We start from the raw sequence: 20,739 nt of genomic DNA, 5'->3' as shown, positions 1-20,739 counted from the left end.
TGGTTCAGATCATCAGCTTCTTGTTGCAAAATTTAGGCTTAAATTGAAGAAAGTAGGGAAAAGCACTAGGCCACTCAGGTATGAACTAAATCATATCCCCGACGAATGTACAGTAGAGGTGACAAATAGATTTAAGGAATTAGATCTGATAGACAGAGTGCCTGAAGAACTATGAACAGAGGTTCGCAACATTGTACAAGAGGTAGCAACTAAAACCATCCCAAAGAAAAAGAAATGCAAGAAATCTAAATGGCTGTCTGAAGAAGCTTTACAAATAGCTAAGGAGAGACGGGAAGTGAAAGGCAAGGAAGAAAGAGAAAGATACACCCAATTGAATGCAGAATTCCAGAGAAAAGCTAGAAGAGATAAGAATGCCTTCTTAAATGAACAGTGCAAACAAAGAAGAAAACAATAGAATGGGCAGGACCAGAGATCTTTTCAAGAAAATTGGAGGTATGAAGAGAACGTATCATGCAAAGATGGGTATGATAAGGGACCAAAATGGTAGGGACCTCACAGAAGCAGAAGAGATTTTTTAAAAGCGGCAAAATTATACAGAAGAACTATACAAGAGTGAGCTTAACATCCCTGATGACCACAGTGGGGTAGTTACTGACCTGGAGCCAGACATCCTGGAATGTGAAGTCAAATGGGCCTTAAGAAGTCTGAGCAACAATAAAGCTAGTGGTGGTGACAGCATTCCAGTTGAACTATTCAAAATCTTAAAAGACGATGCAGTAAAAGTGCTACACTCAATATGCCAGGAAATTTGGAAAACTCAACAATGGCCACAGGATTGGAAAAGGTCAGTTTACATTACAATCCCAAAGAAGGGCAATGCCAAAGAATGTTCAAACTACCGCACCATTGCACTCATTTCTCATGCTAGCAAAGTTATGCTCAAAATCCTACAAGCTAGGCTCCAGCAATATGTGGACCGAGAACTTCCAGAAGTACAGGCAGGATTTCGAAAAGGCAGAGGAACTAGAGATCAAATTGCCAACATACGCTGGATCATGGAGAAAACTAGGGAGTTCCAGAAGAACATCTACTTCTGCTTCATTGACTATGCTATAGCCTTTGATTGTGTGGAGCACAACAAATTGTGGCAAGTTCTTAAAGAGATGGGAATACCAGAGCATCTTATTTGTCTCTTGAGAAATTTATATGCAGGTCAAGAAGCAACAGTGAGAACTGAACATGGAATCACTGATTGGTTCAAAATAGTGAAAGGAGTTTGGCAAGGCTGTATACTGTCGCCTTGCCTATTTAACTTGTATGCGGAGCACATCATGAGAAAGGCGGGATTAGAGGAGTCACAAATTGGGATCAAAATTGCAGGGAGAAATATCAACAACCTCAGATATGCAGATGATACCACTCTAATGGCAGAAAGTGAAGAGGAACTAAAGAGCCTGTTGATGCGGGTGAAGGAGGAGAGTGCAAAAGTTGGCTTGAAACTCAACATCAAGAAAACAAAGATCATGGCAGCCGGCCCTCTCAATTCCTGGCAAATAGATGGGGAAGAAATGGAGATAGTGACAGATTTTATTTTCCTCGGCTCCAAGATCACTGCAGATGGGGACTGCAGCAAAGAAATTAAAAGACGCTTGCTCCTAGGGAGGAAAGCTATGGCAAATCTAGACAGCATCCTAAAAAGCAGAGACATCAGCCTACCAACAAAAGTGCGTTTAGTCAAGGCTATGGTATTCCCAGTTGCAATGTATGGCTGCGAAAGTTGGACCATAAGGAAGGCCGAGCGTCAAAGAATTGAGACTTTTGAACTCTGGTGCTGGAGAAGACTCTTGCGAGTCCCTTGGACTGCAAGGCGAACAAACCGGTCAGTCCTAGAGGAGATCAGCCCTGACTGCTCCTTAGAAGGCCAGATCCCGAAGATGAAACTCAAAGATTTTGGCCACCTCATGAGAAGGAAGGACTCCCTGGAGAAGAGCCTAATGCTGGGAGCAATTGAGGGCAAAAGAAGAAGGGGGCGACAGAGAGTGAGGTGGATGGATGGAGTCACTGAAGCAGTAGGTGCAAACTTAAATGGACTCCGGGGAATGGTAGAGGACAGGAAGGCCTGGAGGATCATTGTCCATGGGGTCACGATGGGTCGGACACGACTTCGCACCTAACAACAACAACAACAAAAATTCAGATAAGCACCCTTTTTCGCTCTTTTAAACAACTAAACCTGTTATGAAGATAAAAAATGGGGATTATCCATGTTTTTCAGGGAATGCCACATGCATGTGTGCTTTATGCCTGGAACTCTTCACTTTCAGGGTGCAGGTTTGTTCCAGTGAGCTAGAGTTGCCAACCTGGAGAAGATGAGGATGAAATCTTCAGAGCAGAACAGTCCTAGTCCTGTGCTGACAAACCTTATCTGGTGTCAAGAGTGAAACTCTCAAAGTTGGAGAACATCAGTCTGAGGAGGATAAATGTGATTCCTTAGGAAGGTCACCTTCCTTGGGAGACAGACTTCTCACACCAAGGATATCCTTCTGGGGTTGGGTGAAGGTAGAATTCTGGTAGTGGGTGATTCGGTTATTAGGAATAAAGAGAGAAGAGTCTGGGACTATCCATTTACTATAACAGAGTTGTACAAGTTTCATTTTGTGCTTCAGCTTCCTCTATATTCAGGAAATATACATATACTGGGACTTGAAGAGTTGGTTTTTATATGCCGCTTTTCTCTACCCGAAGGAGTCTCAAAGTGGCTTACATTCGCCTTCCCTTTCCTCTCTCCACAACAGACACCCTGTGAGGTAGGGGAGGCTGAAAAAGCTCAGACAGGACTGCTCAGTCAGAACAGCCTTATCAGGGCTGTGACTAGCCCAAGGTTACCCAACTGGCTTCATGTGAAGGAGCGGGGAATCAAACCCGGCTCACCACTTTAGAAGCCGCCACTCTTAACCACTGCACCAAGCTGCCTCTCACTCATTTATTAACCACTACACATAGCTATCTCTTGCTCATATATTGGACAATATTCATATACTGGTATATGTCACAACTATTCAAATGACTTCTTTATGCACATTCTCTGAGGCAGATATTGCATATTTATGTTAGTAGTTTTAGTGTTCACTTCATCCTCAGCCACAGGCACACTCCATAGTAGCACTTTTTCAAGCTGTGACTGTCAATTTCATAATGCATGTAGTTAAACAGGGAGCAGCTAGGATATTAAGAATTCCAGCAAGGTTTTTCTGATTTTTTTTGTGGTGAATCCAAGGAATGTGGCTGTACAGACTGAGATCTTGCCAATATTTGTAAACTGAGTTTGATAATATTCCCTCTGTGTGTATATGCATAGAATTAAATTATTCACCCCCATCAGCCCTGCAATAGTTGTTGTTGGAGCCTGCACTCTTTTTGAGTTAATATTTGTTCTTGATATTTCAGCCATAAAGAGTTTGTGATTACAATTCTGATTGTACTTACTTGCTAGAAACAAAGGTTTAAATAAATAGTGAGGCAACTAACTTCATAGTTTTCTTGGCATTTTAAAGTATGTCTGTGGTTTGGCTGTGGAGTTGGAATAAAATCAGAAGATAATATCCTATTTGAAAATTTCAAATGAATCACTTAAAATATAGCTGTTTTTTCTGGGAGCACAGTTGTACAGGAATGTATTTTCTGTCCAAAATAACTGTAGATGGAAAAATCTACACTGCATAACTCTGGCATCCCAACTCTGGTCAGAATGCTTATGGAAGAGTTTATAATCTTGATTTTGGTTTCTTTTATAAATCAGATGTACAGGCTTAAGTGAAACACATGGCTAATATACTGTTCTGTAGAGCAGGGGTAGTCAACCTGTAGTCCTCCAGATGGACTACAATTCCCATCAGCCCCTGCCAGCGTTTGTTGACTACCCCTGCTGTAGAGAATAGGAATTGTTCCAAGGAATGGATTTTAAGCTGGAATCAAAATAACTGTACAATTACAATATTTAGAGATGGATTTCTGATTCTTAAAATTTGTCTTTTACTTGAGGATTCTTATGAAATTTTGATTGAAAGAGAAATGTGTTTCCCAAGAGGCAGATTGCAATGAATGGGTGAAAAATTAGAAGCTTATCTTGTATGCGGTCTCTTCTATTGGACAGTAAGGAGGTAGTTTTTGATAGCACATTTACATTGTGGAATGTGCTAAAAAGGGAGATGATTTTAAGGTTGGGGCCAAGGCCGAATAGGCCCTGGCCCATGTTGAGGGTTAGGGTTAGGGTTAGGGTTAGCCCTGGGCCTGGTCAAGGCCAGGCGCACTTCTCTGGGGCCAGGGATGACCAATAAGTTTGTACCCACAGAGTGTAAGGCCCTGCGGGGGGGATAGGGTGATAGGCAGCCCCTCAGATACGCCGGGCCCAGATTGCGTAAGGCCTAGATTATTCATATCAGACACTTGTTACATAGAATAATAGAATCATAGAGTTGGAAGGGACCTCATGGGTCATCTAGTCCAACCCCCTGCACTATGCAGAACACTCACATCCCAATCGCTCATCTACTGTAACCTGCCACCCCTTTGCCTTCACAGAATCAGCCTCTCCGTCAGATGGCTATCTAGGCTCTGTTTAAACATTTCCAAATGTTAGTCATTGAAGTGTAACAGTGGCAAAGTGACCAGATTATGTATGGCAGTGTTTCCCAACCTGTGGAACAGGATCACAAAATCACAAAGCCTCTGAAAGTGGGTTGTAGGCCAGCCCTCCCTAATGGTGGCTTTGCACCCTTCTTTTTCTTTACTCCTCACCAACTTCTCACATTCTCATCTCCCCCTCTTACTTTGTGATAATAATGAGGGGGAAGCAGCCATTTTACAGCTAGTAAGTTTATGGTAGTAGCTGCAAAAAGGTGGGAGCTGTTCAGAATGTCATGGAAAAAACACAGAAGACAGACAGATGTGTGACTGTGCATGGAGTTTGACTGGTGGTGCTCCTTCAGCAGTTGGACCTATTGCTCAGCAGCCTACATTGCCTCACTCTCCTCTAACTGCTGTCGGACATGCACTGCACTGAACCTCTTGTTGTTAACCTCTTCACCAACACCTACCATCTTTGCTTATCTCTTCAAGCCAAGTACTCTCAGCACACCTCCACAAACGCTGGTTCTGACCCAGTTGGCCAAGGAAGAGGAGGAGGAGATAAATTCCTACTTTCTTGGGGTTTCTAGTGGGAGCAGCTGTACCCTTTATGTGATATGTTGTTGCTCAAAAACATCTTGTTGGGCACTATGGCAAATGGAATGCTGGAAATGATAGGAGTTTGTTCTGGTCCTGGATGAGTCATTGTACAAATTTAGACTTGTGGATTACTATACCAAAATTGTTGGGGACAACTTCTGTAAGGCATATCACTGCTTCATGGAAGGTTGTTTTTTGGATGCTTGTAAACTTCTGTACAACAAGCAGTAAATTGACAACTGATCCACACAAAAGACATGAAGCAAAGTGATAAAATGAATGTAGATTTTAGTGAGTGAAAATGTGGAATAATATACATTAAGATATATTATACAACATATTTTTGAAAGAGCCAATTTGCTAGAGTGGATTGCTGTCAAGTCTCATTTTTGTAAGCATTATTTAGCTATTTATACAAAGGTGGTGGATGGCCAAATGATACCACTGGGAGGCCAGCCATCCCTTCTGCAATGACCAGAGATAGCTCAGGTGTTAATTCTGTTGCATAGTAACCGACAAGTTTTATATTTCATTCAATAACATTTAGCAATTTCCTTCATAGATTCTGGACAACTTGAACAGCAACTTGAAGAAGCCAGTTCTGCAAGACGAGAATTAGAAGAGGCTGCTCGACAAATCAAAACATTTGAGAAGCAACTCAAAGCATTAAAACAAGAGAAGGATGATCTGAATAAGGTAAAGAATATTTAATCTGTCCTTTTTAAAAACAACTTTATCTATTATAGAACATTTCAGATCAGATTAGAGCAGCTTTAATACAGTTGTACAGAAAAAATGATTAGGCTATAATTATGAAACGCAAGCTGAATTTCTCTCTTATGTTCCAGTCAGCATCGTATATCTAATGTTTCTTCCTTTTCTAAATCCAACATGAACATCTGGGATTGCTTGTTCCACATATGGTAGCAATATTTGTTGAACGATTTTTGAGCATCATATTCCTTGTGTGAGACATTAATCTGATTGACCAACAGTTGCTGCAGTCTTTGATGTCTCCATTTGAGGGGGGAATTGGAATGTAGGTTGACTATTGACAGTCTGTGGGCCATTGTTTTGTTTTTCATATTTGTTTCCATATTCTTGTTAAGATTTTCATGGATTTCATTTTTATGGTTTGGAATAGCACTACTGATATTCCATTTATTCCCACTAATTAGTTTTTCCCAATTGTTCTCAATGCAGCTTTCACTTCACTTTATATGTTCTTCAAAAGTTTCTTCTTTGAATTAATCAGTCATCCTTTAAGCTCTTCTGTATAGTTTTTTCATTGTATTATTCACAACTTTTCTTTGTTTTGTTTTTTTCAATTAATTCATCTCTGCGTTAATCTTTCAACATGTCTAGTCATGCTTAAATTTCCCTTTGATTTAATTGATCTGTAAAACAGTTCTTTTTCTTTCTTGTTTTTGTTGCTTTCTTGTATTTCATTACACCAGTTAGTATAATAATTTTTTGTCTCATTGTGCCAGTTACTGAAACACTACTTTTAGACTTCTTTTTCTATTTCTGGCACCTTTTAATTTTGCTTCTTCTCTGTCTTTAAAACGTTAAGGATTTCATCAGGCATTGAAGCTTTTCATTTAATTTGGCTACAGGGATAGTCTTTGTGCGTTCTTCACTGATAATATCTCTGGTTCAATCCTTACTTCTTCTGGTTCCTATTCACTTGAATTTAGCTGTGCAAATCTGTTCTTTAATGGTATTTAAACACATCATGAATGTTATTTAGATTTATTTTGGCACTATGAATATTTTGGTATTTCTCTTCATCTTTATTCTAATTTTTGATATTAATCATTCATAATCTGTACCACAATGAGCTCCTGGTTTTGTTTTAGCACAGAGAATACAGCTTCTCAATCTTCTTCCAATTATATATCTTATTTGATGGTATTTATATCGGCCATTTGGTGATGTCCACATATACAATCATCTGTTTGGTTGCCTTAAAGGAGATGTGAAAATTCTCTGCCTTATGGAATAATTTTGTATGCATATGTTGCCTAGTGAAAATTACCATGAAACTCTATTGCAGTGGTATTTTAAATTACCATGTAACTAGCTACCTTATATATTTGTCTGATTAGTTCCACGTAATGAAAGATTTGTCTTGGATCATAGTTTGGACCATGATTAGTTGAAATTCAGATTTTGTTTATAAGGTTCCACTGATTGCACTGAAGTTGAAACATTAATATTTTCATAACTTCTTGATAAAAACACTTTTAGATTCTGTAAGGTATGGGCTGTTTGGCGAACAAGATGGAAAGTCTATTATTCTAATAGAAACTTGGAACACTCACCTAGTTACATGATTCCACAAATTAAGAATATGTCTTGCTTTGCTTTAATTACAGGAACTGATTGAGTCTAGTGAAAGATTAAAGACCCAAACCAAAGAGCTGAAAGATGCACACAGTCAACGGAAGCTGGCCATGCAGGAATTTTCAGAAATGAATGAGCGACTTACTGACTTGCATTCACAGAAGCAGAAACTTAGCCGTCAAGTCAGAGATAAAGAAGAAGAGATGGAAGTGGTGATGGAAAAGGTGGAAAGCTTGAGGCAAGAGCTACGGAGAACAGAGAGAATTAAAAAGGAAGTATGTTGCATTTGGGGTGGTGACTGCAGGAAAGAGTTTGCTCAAAATAAAGCTTATTATAATAGGGTTTGTTTTTTTTTAAGTTGAGGAATTGTAGTAATGGGTGAATAATAAATTCTTCCTGTATATGTTTGCAAGCTTTGAAAAAAAATATTAGTTTATTCCCAAAATTGTGCTCTTCAGTCTTCAGTATTCAGAATTCAGTATTCTTAATAATCATTTGGAAAACCTGTGGGAACAGCTTTGATATCCAGACTTACAGCCTATATAACAATAAAGGGAATATAAATTGAATAATTGTGCTTTAGAATATGGACTGCTTTTGTTCCATTTGAAGGGGAAATGAACAGCATAAAAGGGAGTAAGAAATCCCTAATTTCTGCTGAAATTAATGAATAATAATATAGCAGTTTATAATCATTGAGAACTGCAGGTGCAGTTGCGCTCATGGAATGAACCTTTCAGACCTTTCCCTTTCACTTTAGCTCTGAATGCTGTCCATGTGGTCCATGGAAGTCCTACAAACAGTGCTGGGCACGTGTGGGTGTTTTATTTTTACTCAAAGGACAAACATGCTTAAAACATTAACTTTCTTACAATATTTCCTTTATCTCCTTGATGCTCACCCTTCCACTTCCACCACCCATTATTCCTTAGCACTGGGATTGTATGCAGGGACATAATGCACAAACCTGGACATCTGGCAATGATGCTCATCGTCTGGAGAAGAGCCCTAGATGCTTCAATTCTGGCCTGTAGGGCATATAATTGACACCCCTAATCTAAGCATTTAAAACACAGCATAATATTGCAATACCTGAATTGTTTCTCTGATGCACTATCAATGTACGATAAAATGGAAATTAATGGTTATTATTTTCAAAATAATGTTTGTAGCTGGAAGTTCATGCTGAAGCTGCAGCTGCCGATGCATCTAAGGACAGGAAATTACGTGAACGAAGTGAGCAATACTGTAAACAGCTGGAGAATGAGCTAGAAGGACTAAAGGTTAGTCTTTGTTGACTTCAGCACATTAAACTGTAACTGCTGCCTGTCAGGTCTCTGTCAGAAAGGGAGAAAAGTGGTATGTAAGTTCACATAGCATTTTCTGTGGTGGTGGTGGGGAGATCTTTCTGTATAACTATGGATTTATAGCCATTGCCCTATGGACATCCAGTACATCACCCATTTTCCCCTTGATGTCCCAAGATACCTTACCTTATAATGTCAGTGTAAAATAATGCATGCCATTGAGTACATTGATGAGATGATATGTTTTCCATTCTGTAAATGTCTTGTAAAATGGATTGCTGAAATAGCAGGAACTGGTAATACTGCAAGCTCTGCCAGGATTTACAAAACATGTAAGCAAATCATTTCTTCGTGCCATGTATTTATTTGATATTGATTTTGTAAGGAAAAATTAATAGCTAGCATATATGCCTCTATATTTTCTCAGTCTCATAAGCAGTAAACCTCTGAATACCAGTGCTAGGAGGCAAAACTGGCCCTCTGTGCCCTGTGGCTAACTCCAAAACAGGAGACATAGAGCTGAACTAGATGGATCACTGGTCTGATCTAGCAGGGCTCTTCTTATATTCTTATGTTAATTACCTAAATTATATTTCCACAAAATATTGTTGCATACATGTTTGTAGACACACTCCAGAGTTATTCCTAAACCCATGTTTTCTTTCATTTGTAAGTTTATGAAAGTTATTTCAAAGATAACCCTTTTTGTAGCAGAAGCAAATTGGTCGCTCTCCAGGGGTGAGCAGCACAGAACATCAACAAGAGATCACCAAATTAAAGGCTGATTTGGAAAAGAAGACTGTTTTTTATGAAGAGGAGCTATCCAAACGAGAAGTGGTACATTGCAATGAAATAAAAAACCTGAAGAAAGAACTTCGTGATGGAGAGAGCCAACAGCTTTCTCTTAAAAAAGAGATCCTGATCTTAAAAGACAAGTTAGAAAAGACCAGGAGAGAAAGGTATGTATAACTGATTAATTTTGCTAATGGTTTTCATATCTATTAGCCAAAAAAAAGAAAGTTCCTGCATTAATTTCAGCTAGAAGTTTTACCCAAACAGATGTCGCAGTGGAAAATAAGAGCGAAATGAATACATGATGGACAAGAAAACTCTTGGGTCTTGTTTCAGCTTTTTATAAAGGGCTTTTTAACCCACCTCAAGCAAGAAATATTCTATATACACAATTTATGTGCAGTTATATCCATATTGTTTTATCACACAATGGATTTTTGTCTTTGGGCCTGGTCATTATATGAGTGCTCTGTTAATACTACCCTGAATATTTCCCCAGGGTCATGGGCAAATTATTTTCAGGTAATGGACTTTGATTACTACTAATTTCCAGAGGGATAAAGATCAATAAAGATGCCTGTCATCAGTGACCCATGGATCCAGTTGATTTTTATATAATCTTATAAGGGAGTTGGCTGATTCAGATGGATTTTCTGCTCATCCTAGTTTGCTCCTGGAATAGAGTGTTGATTTTAGCATTAGAAAGACTTTAGCATTAGTCATCTTCTGTGCCTTGGGGCTGCTGGTCACCCCAGTCACTTTGTGGAAATAAACTCTGTTGATCACAGAATGAATTTTTGCCCTTGGTCCTAGTCCTGAGTTCAAATGGTCCTGGTCCTGAGTTCAAATGAAAAAAGGCTGAAAATGGCCAAATGTTTTGATGGAATTTGGATGGTGGTGGCAGAAAGACTAACTCAGTTACTGTTGTAACTGTCCAGTGGATCTTTTCCAGGGGCCTCAATAGTCTTATTGTGTTAGCTGTGCTTATTCCATGTGGGTAAGATTTCTTTGATCTGCTCTTGCCTCCAGTTGTATATTTAGAATAGAGGTCCTCCTCTCATCAAGTGTTAGTGAATGAGTTCCAGTTATTTACACTTGAGGGGATGCAGACCAGTTGACTAGATATATATATAATATGATTAGCTGTTATGGATATTAATGTATCACTGTTACCAATCTTTAGTCCAGTTTCAAAGTCAAAAATGCATCTGTTTTCCGTGAGAGTTACTGTTTGCTACTATATTTCTGAGCTAAATTCAAATGGATTGATTCATCTTTTAAAAATTGTGAAAATTGGATTCTCATGTAAGATCTATGTGAAAATGTCATGGTCGGTGGGGGGCAAAGGTTTGGATACAAATGCCCAGGTGTCCCCCCTTCCCCTCCCCCATCCTTGGGTTAAGTTACCAATGGGGCCTCCTCCATTTTCCTTCCACAGCATTTTTAAATATTTAAATATTTCTATTATAAATTTATATTTTTATGGAAAGTGTTTTGCAAATTATGATAGAGGTGTTGGGGAAAATGCTTTTTATTTATACACATAATCATGATATGGAACCCCTTTTTATTTCTATATCCCCTTTGTATCTTTACTTTGTTTTCTATTACACATAAATTAAAAAAATAACTTAAGGCTGATGCACACTTCAAATGCTGGTATGCTGTGATTAATTCCTCATGTTCAGTAGGATGACATCCCAGGCTGCAGGGATGTTGTCTTGCAAGCACCTGGGTTACAGAGTTTACCCAGGTGGCCCAAGTCCTAAGTGAGTAGATCATAATGAGGAGTTCATCTCTCCAGTTTTATTCCACTCACTATAAGAACATAAGAGAAGCTATGATGGATCAGGCCAATGACCATCCAGTCCAATGTTCTGTGTTGCACAGCGTCCAAAGCCCAGATACAATCAGGAGGTCCATGAGTAGGACCAGAACTTCAGAAGCACTCCCACTCCCACCCCCCAAGAACCAAGAATACAGAATATTACTGCCCCAGACATAATGTTCTAACTAGAACTTTTGGCTAATAGTCACTGATGGACCTCGGCTCCACTTGTTTATCCAATCCCCTCTTGAAGCTGTTTATGCTTGTAGCCACTGCCACTTCCTGCAGCAGTGAATTCCACATGTCAATTACTCTTTCAATGAAGAAGTACTGACTCTTATCTGTTCTCAGCCTACTGTTCATTAATTTAATTGAATGCCCGCGAGTTCTTGTATTGTAATAAAGAGAGAAAAGTACTTCTTTCTCTGCCTTCTCTATCCTTTGCATAATTTTGTAAACCTCTAACACAGCAGTTCTCAACCACCACCGATCTGTGAGGGGCGGCGGCAGCATGCACGCTCACGTGTGTGCGCACATGTGCGCTTATGTGGTGGCGCGCATGTACACATGCTGCAGTCGCACATGCGCACACACTGCCTACTCTCACACTGTAGAGATCGTGGAGCGGTGCTGGAGGCAGCCAGAGCACTGACGACATGGTGGTGGCCTCCTCCGTGCCGCCTTGGAGCTTACCGAGGCAGTGCTGAGGAGGCCAGCGTCACAGGAGAGGCAGCGGTGGTGGCCGGAGCGGCGGTGGCCAGAGTGGCGTCGGCATGGTGCTGGCCTCCTCTGCGCCACTTCGGTGAGCTCTGAGGCAGCGCGGAGGAGGCCAGCGCCATGCTGCTGCCACTGCAACCCCTTGGGAAAGGCCAAACGACCCCTCAGGGGGTCATGACCTCCAGGTTGAGAACCGCTGATCTAACATGTTTCTAACATCATTTTTCCAAGCTAAAGAGCCTTAATCTCTGTAGCCTTTCTTCATAGCGTAGGTGCTCCATCCCCATTTTAGTTTCCCATTTCTGCCATATCACTATCATCTAAGATCCCCACTGCCTCCCTGCCTGGCATTCTGCTTCTAATGTATTTGAGGACATGATTATTTTTGCAATACGTTCCTCATAGCCCTTTTTTGCCTGTCTGATCACCAATTTACACAGCTTTGTTTGGTAATTCAGGTTAGATTACTATCTTTGAAGACGACTTGAAAACTTTAGGTATTTTAGATTGCAGCAACCATATTGTTAATAGGATTTGCTGACTGGAACATACTTCTCTGATATTTAGATATATTCACAGGCTTCTAGTTTGTTTCTGGAGGAGCCAGGACCCAGTACCGACTGATCCACGGACTGGTACCGGCTCCGAACCGGGGATTGGGGACCACTGCTGTAAAGGATCATCTTTTCTCATTCATTTTACCTCAGATCTTATTTTGAGGTCCTGTTCTGGCCACCCAAAATTTATTTGTTTCTTATATTTTTATACTACCTTCCCTTGTGGCTCAGGGCAGTTTACAGGGAACATGAAATCCAATATGACAGATATACATAAATTCAGTGACTGCATCAATATAAAAAACAACATCAACAATATTGAAACATTTAATTGCCCCTGTTACCTGTTAACATTTTGACCATGACCCAGCAGAGTGGGCAAATCGGAATTACCCCATGATGTGTCCAGTGGACATATCTGGTAGGAGGGGTTCTGGAGGGCCCAGTAGTTGTTGTCAGTTCACTGTCCTCAACCAAATGCTTGGTGGAGAACTCAATTTTGCGGACCCTGCAGAATTGTGCTAGTTCCAACAGGGCCTGGATCTCCTCTGGGAGCTCATTCCACCAGGTGGGGGCCAGGATAGAGAACAACCTGACCCTGGTTGAGGCCAGATGTGCTTCCCTGAGGCCAGGCATGACCAGCCAGTTGTAGTTGGCTGACCATAGTGCGTCCCTCAGATACACTGGGCCCAGACCACATATGGCCTTAAAGGTAATTACCAAGACCTTATGCTTGATCCGAGATTCAGCGGGTAACCAGTGCAGTTGTTGGAGTACATGCCGGATGTGGGGCCTCCAAGGTGTTCCTGTGAGACCCCTGGCTGCTGTGTTCTGAACCAGTTGTAGCTTCCAGAGCAGGGATAAGGATAGGTTTGCATAGATCGAGTTGCAGAAATCCAATCTAGAGGTGACTGTTACATGGATCACTGTGGCTAGATATGTTTGCAGCAGCTGGATTGTCTCTGACCAATTGCTACCCTTTATCCATGACCCTGGAGGAAGGAGATCAGCCATTGGAGGGCTGTCCCCTGTATCCCAGTGTCGGCAATGCGGCCACCTAAGATCTCATGATTGACTAGATAATTGGAATGTGGCCATTTTTCTTGAGGCACCCCATGTGTGAATATGTCTTTTGGCACTGATTTTACTACCTTTCAGACATTAACTTTTATTAACCTGAGCATATAAATGATGTTGTTGTTTATAGTGATACTGTTTATTCTGTTCTAATCTGGATTTTATATAGTTTTAGAGAGACTATTGGTTTGTTTGTTTTTTTTGTTTTTTTTGTAATTACTTTATTTCTTGTGAGATGCTTTGAAGGCTTAATTTGATGTGTGGCAGGACAGATTTTTTAAAAATTCATCTGTTAAAGTTTATAATTTTACCTAACCTAAAATTTGGTGTCCTCCAGTTAGTTTTTAGATGAGGACAATTCATTTTTTTTTACTGTTAAAATTTAGTTTTGTTAACATTTTTATCACTTAATATAGATTTTCTTGTAAAACTCATTCAATGTTTCCATTTTCAGCCTTCAAACAATAATTGCATGTCAAATCCATGTGGCCTGTTATGGACAACCTTAGGTTTCCATACTGTGGTTTATGCTAACAGCATAACCAGAGACATGAATGATCCTGCTGTTCTGTTTGAGGACTGGTTCCCAAGACTTTAAAGAAGTGTCTGTTCTGGCTTCTACTTTCTTTCTTCTCTCTACCACACAGTGATTCATTTTATTAAAACATGCTGGTAGGGAAGGATGTATAAATCTCCTGGAAAAACAATCTACCTTTTACTTGCGGTGTTTTTTCAAGTTGTTGACCTTATGTTTATAGAATTTGCATGGTTCAGGTTTAAGCAGATATCATCTTGAATCTGATTGCTGTGTGGATGTTTTAAGCACTGGATTTTGTTACAGTTAGGCCCATTTTATAAAGTTAATGGGAGTCTTCATGCATGAAGGTTTTTGCAGATCCAGGCACCATATATGGCGACTCTTTCTTTACCCTGGCTGACTTTCAAAATTGCACAGAGTTATAAAAATGAGTAAGCATACTGACCTAGAAAGTTTATCCTTAAATGTGAATGTTTGGGAATCGTGGAAATGGTCTCACAGCTTCAAGGACTGGGTGATACCCACAAAATTTCAGGCATGCCTAAGTCTAAATCAATGAGTTTTCAACTATGTGCTTAAGTCCCTTTGATTTCAGAGAGAAAGGCTTAACTGTCACCTAACTGTCACCCACTATTCTTTATTTGTAATAGGTGAAGCATTAATAAATTAGGACAATTTAATATTGGACTATCAATCTCTTTAATATGGGACTACCACAACTATGTCAGTTGACTGTATTTTTACATTATACCATAGCCAAAGTGAAAGAGAGGAATTTGAAACTGAGTTCAAACAGAAATATGAACGGGAGAAGATCCTGCTGACAGAGGAAAACAAAAAGCTTTCCAGTGAACTTGATAAGGTAGGTGTTAGGATAGCATAATAAGTAAAGCATACAGAAAATTGGGAGCTGGAGCATATTGAGAGATAGAGGGAATGAATTATGACATCACATTTTAATACCACTTCCCCCCCACAAAAAAATCATTAAAACAAAAACAGAGCTAAAATACATACACATATACAAAAACAACAATTAAAACATTGGACAGGGAGGAAGGTTTGCTGAGGGAATGGCAAATGAAACAAAAAGGTCTCTACCTGCTGATCAAAGGCAGAAATAGTAGGAGACCGATTAATCTCTTTGGACAGAGAGATCTAGAGTTGGTATCATCTCCTAGATTGCCACCCACTTAATCTCAGAATGTGGATGTACTCAAACTAGGGCCCCTGGAGATGACCATAATGGTCATCATAACAGAGTGGGTGGTTTTTCATATATGTTGATCCCAAGCTATATAGTTCTTTGAATGTCAACAAGTGGGGAATGGACTTTCAGGGATGGGAAATCCCTGTTTCTTTCCTCCTAACCTCCAAGGAGGAGAGTTGTTATGGTCAAGACAGCTGTTGAGAAGGGGCTGGGAGTTAAAGGACCACTTTTCACACTATGCCTCCCATGTTGGTCCATATTTTCTCTTCACAACCCCTTCCCTTCATTTCCATTGCTACCATCTTAATTTCTAATTACTGGCTCTTTCCTCTCATTATTTCTTCCTACCATCTCATGACCGCTTCATTTCCCTTGCAACTCTCCTGACATTTTCTCCCCTCCTTTTCTGATGTTCGTTATTTTTCTTTGGTTAAATCAGCCATGATCACATGAGATCCCAATCAGCATTTTTTCTAGAATCATCATGCATGCATCTGTGCATACACTGCTTCTACTGGCATTAAGGACTGATGCTCTCTAGCCTTTCTCCACAGTAGGAGTCCTAAAGTAATTTACATCATTCCACTCTCCTGCATTTTAGAGAAGAAGAGCTGTTCTTTTATAACCTGCTTTTTATTACCCGAAGGGGTCTGAAAGCAGTTTACAATCACCTGCCCTTCCTCTCCCCATAACAGACACCCTGTGAGGTAGCTGAGGCTGAAAGAGCTCTGAGAGAACTGTGATTAGCCAAAGGTCACCCAGTTGGCTGCATGTGGATTAGAAGGGAATCAAACCTGTTTTTCCGGATTAGAAACCACCACTTTTAACCACTACAGCAAGCTGGCTCTGCTGACTACCCTGTGAGGGTAAATATGCAGCTGGCCCAAAGATTTCAGAGTGGTGATTTGAACCTAGATCTTCCATACCCTAATTTCTAACTGCTGCACTATACTGATCTTCATGAGATGGCTGCTGTTGAACAGTAGCAAGGAACCAGGTGTGCATGAGCCTTGCAAATCATGTCACACAATGAGTGATTATGCACGGGGCAGAAAGGCTGGGCTGGCGGCAGCAGGGCAGTGGGGCTAATCCTCGCATATGCATGTCGTTGCCACCATCCTGGCCCCCTACTGGCTCTGGCCCAAATCAGGGTATCGGATGGCCATGGCGGCCAGCAGAGGCCCAGCCGAGGCAGGCCTGTGCATAAGGGAAGAGCCAGGCCTTTGAGGCCTGACCCTTCCCTCACACCTAAGTGCCCTGCAGGGACACAAAATGCTCCGTTTGGCTTCACAGTGCTGTGGAGGTGAACAGGGTGTTACTACATTCCCCTAATGGTGGGATAGCAGCATGCTGCTATCCCACCATCCTGTGGGTGGAATCCCCATGCCACCCCTTCTGCCACCACTGCTTTGAGGTGCTGCAAACCTTTCCCACTCCAGAGTTGTACATTTGAACGCACAACTCTGGGGCGGACCATGTACGCCAAGGGATTCCCCCCCCCCGTGTGTACAAAGGATGTGGCGGGGCATGGTGCCCTGCCACTAGGAATCGACAGCAGCCCACTATGGCCGCCACCGTGCATAATCAGTCAAAGGTTGCAACCCAAACTAATTCCAATGAGTCCTTTCTCAAAGACCAAGGCAGGCCTGGAAGGACCCTGACCCCTCCCCACCTTGGTGACAAATCAACAATTCCCTGTTGCAAAGTATGTTTATAATAACAATGACTGATTATGCACAGGCCAGAAAGCCCGACGTGGCAGCGACAGGGCTTCGGGGGGAAATCCCTGATTATGCCCGACGTCACTGCCATCCGAGGCCTGGCCTAACCTGACCCAAGCTGTTGGAAGACCCACATTAAAGGAACACGGGTTCTTCAGCAGGCTGGGGAGTGCAGCAGACACAGGCAAGGGCTGGCCTGTGCATAATCAGAGGAGCCGGGCGTTCACGCCCGGCTCCTCCCCCGACCTACAGCATCCCTGCAGGGATGCCTCTCACTCCTGCCAACTCTGCAGCTCTGCAGAGAAGATAGGGGCATCCCCCACCCCCACCATGGTCAGAGAGCAGCATGCTGCTCCCCACCATCATGCAGCAGGGGGGCTATGTCCCCATTCCCCCCTCTGCTGCCGGTGCTTCAGAGCACACCCGGCTCTTCCGGCTCCGCATTGCCTGCACGGGGCTGTTGTGCCAGGGCAGCCTGTGTGCGCCCCAGAAGCTCCGCCCCATGTATAATTGGGGGACAGCGGGGCTTTCAGCTCTGGTGCAATGGCATGGCGGCAGCTTGGCATAGTTGCCACCATGCATAATCAGTCAATGGGAAGTATTTTGAGTGCCAGAATTTAAATATCTGAGAAGCAAGATATTAAAGCAAAATGGGAATGGGAAGCATATAAGTAGATTCTCTTATTGATTATAAGGAAAAGTACCTCAGGAAATGAAATTTATAAATGCATAACTGATATGAACGTGAAAGATTGATATCAGCTAAAGTAGAACGAAGGAAACTTAAAATATTTTAGTTATTGATTAAAATATTCATATCTCATATCTCATTTTGAAAGGGGCCAAGACTGCTTAGAATAAAGAATATGCCCATCAGGTACATAAAAAGCAGTTTAATTTTAATCACAGCTGCTTCCGTTTATCAAGATAATGTCTGCCAAGATTAACTATATCTTTAACATATATTCAGCTTACAGCTATGTATGAAAGACTTAGTATGAATAATCGGCAGTTAGAAGAAGAGATGAGAGATCTTGCTGACAAAAAAGAATCTGTAGCACACTGGGAAGCCCAAATTACTGAAATCATCCAGTGGTGAGTATCAACTGTAATCCTGGCTAGCACTGAACCTTATGCAACAAAGTGCTTTCAATTTTTCATATTCCATGATGTTCTCTGTTCAAGTCTCTGAAACTCCTTAAGAAATATAAATGTATCATCAAGTACAAATCATGTCTTTACATGAATTCAATAGTGGTGGTAGCTATGAGAATTAATTTTCTTGATCTCTGTTAGTTTTGCGCATGGTAGAGGAATTTATTGACTTTAGTGAATTAAAAAGGGTATAGCTCCATTTTGGGTTGCACTACAAGTCTTTTACTGGGAAAATAAAATCAAAACAGCTAGACTGCAGATCTCTTTCCCTTGCTGTTTCTGGTAATGCTTCTGTAAAACTGACCTATTCCAAGTAAAGTGTTTTAAAATGGTCTGAGAGAAAGATACAAACATAGAATCATAGAGTTGGAAGGGGCCATACAGGCCATCTAGTCCAACCCCCTGCTCAATGCAGGATCAGCCCAAAGCATCCAAAAGCATCCAAGAAAAGTGTGCATCCAACCTTTGCTTGAAGACTGCCAGTGAGGGGGAGCTCACCACCTCCTTAGGCAGCCTATTCCACTGCTGAAAGTCTCTGACTGTGAACATTTTTTTCCTGATATCTAGCCTATATCGTTGTAGTTTAAACCCATTACTGCGCGTCCTTTAATCTGCAGCCAGCAGAAACAGCATCCTGCCCTCCTCCAAGTGACAACCTTTCAAATACTTAAAGAGGGCTATCATGTCCCCTCTCAACCTCCTTTTCTCCAGGCTGAACATTCCCAAGTCCCTCAACCTATCTTCATAGGGCTTGGTCCCTTGGCCCCAGATCATCCTCATCACTCTCCTCTGTACCCTTTCAATTTTATCTACGTCCTTCTTGAAGTGAGGCCTCCAGAACTGCACACAGTATTCCAGGTGTGGTCTGACCAGTGCCGTATATACAATCACAACTTGTGATTTTGATGTGATGCCCCTGTTGATACATCCCAAGATGGCATTCGCCTTTTTTACTGCTACATCACACTGCCTGCTCATGTTTAGTTTACAATCCATAAGTACCCCAAGGTCTCGTTCACACACAGTGTTACCTAGAAGCGTATCCCCCATCCAGTAGGCATGCTTTTCATTTTTCTGACCCAGATGCAGAACTTTACACTTATCTTTATTAAATTGCATCTTGTTCTCATTTGCCCATTTTTCCATTGTGTTCAGATCTTGTTGAACACTGTCTCTATCTTCCAGAGTATTTGCCAGTCCTCCCAATTTGGTGTCATCTGCAAACTTGATGAGTAGTCCCTCCACCCCCTCATCTAGATCATTAATAAATATGTTAAAAAGTACCGAGTCGAGCACCAAGCCCTGAGATACCCCGCTACTCACCTCTCTCCAGTCTGATGAAACACCATTGACAACAACTCTTTGAGTGCGGTTCTCTAACCAATTCCCTATCCACCTAACTATCTGAAAATCCAGATTGCAGTCCTTCAATTTATCCATCAGAACATCATGGGGAACCTTATCAAAAGCTTTACTAAAATCCAAGTGAACGACATCAACCGAATTTCCATGATCCAGCAAACCTGTTACTTGATCAAAAAAGAAAACCAGGTTGGTCTGACAGGACCTGTTGGAGACAAATCCATGCTGACTTCCTGCTGAAGCTGCTGAGATTCCTTGCATGGTGTTTCTGCTTCTTGGCTTCTCTGAACAGCTGCAATGGCAGTGCTTCTGCTGCTAATCTTCCTTCTCCTGGTGATGGAGTCTTAACCTGCACATTGCTCATAGCTACTGGTGCTGCCACAAGCCTCTCCTAGCTCTCTTCACTTGTTCTCCTAGCTCTCTTCACCAAATTGTCCTCCAGATGTTTGCAGATCGCTCCCTTTAATATCTGCTCCATTATCTTCCCCACAACAGAGGTCAGACTTACTGGTCTGTAGTTTCCCGGGTCATCCTTCCTCCCTTTTTTGAAGATGCGATTAAACTGTTTGTGGGAAGGAAAGATTTTTGTAATAACGTATTTTATCACTTGGGATCTTTATAATATTTTCACTTCTGAGAACAATCCATCCCTAAATATATTAACAGATTTCTTAAACTGATTACTGTTAATGTCTTACATCAATCTTCAGTATTAAGCTGTTTGTGTCCATTTTATCTCCTTTTGAGCAGCTATATAACTTATTTTTGGTATTAAAAGTGGATAAACGTAGGAAGCATAGTTAAATAGACAGTGTTTTTCACATCCAGTTCAACTTCATTGTCCATATTTAGACAAAGGTTTGGATTTTGAGTATGAATGGTTCATCAGTGCATGTTAGACTTTGGAACGCTAGATGTGTTCCAGGCAGTATAGCATTTTCC

The 20,739-nt window shown here is 41.2% G+C and overlaps 1 protein-coding gene across 11 annotated transcripts in view; it reads left to right on the top strand.

Annotated features, from left to right (window-relative positions):
- The window catches only part of CDC42BPA (CDC42 binding protein kinase alpha), a 196,078-nt gene that overhangs the window by 107,601 nt on the left and 67,738 nt on the right, over positions 1-20,739 (top strand). For 10 of the 11 annotated variants that reach the window (XM_077340912.1, XM_077340929.1, XM_077340925.1 and 7 more), the window contains exons 12-17: positions 5,750-5,883; positions 7,566-7,808; positions 8,706-8,816; positions 9,552-9,799; positions 15,106-15,211; positions 18,251-18,375. In XM_077340912.1, coding sequence (XP_077197027.1) covers positions 5,750-5,883; positions 7,566-7,808; positions 8,706-8,816; positions 9,552-9,799; positions 15,106-15,211; positions 18,251-18,375 — 967 coding nt within the window. The remainder of the gene's footprint in view (positions 1-5,749; positions 5,884-7,565; positions 7,809-8,705; positions 8,817-9,551; positions 9,800-15,105; positions 15,212-18,250; positions 18,376-20,739) is intronic. The other variant, XM_077340904.1, reaches the window with a different exon arrangement.

This window comes from Paroedura picta, chromosome 1 (assembly GCF_049243985.1).
Source record: "Paroedura picta isolate Pp20150507F chromosome 1, Ppicta_v3.0, whole genome shotgun sequence".
In the NCBI taxonomy this organism is placed as follows: Eukaryota; Metazoa; Chordata; class Lepidosauria; order Squamata; family Gekkonidae; genus Paroedura; species Paroedura picta.
Note: the sequence above shows the minus strand (reverse complement) of the source record. Positions and strands in the feature narration are given on the sequence as shown.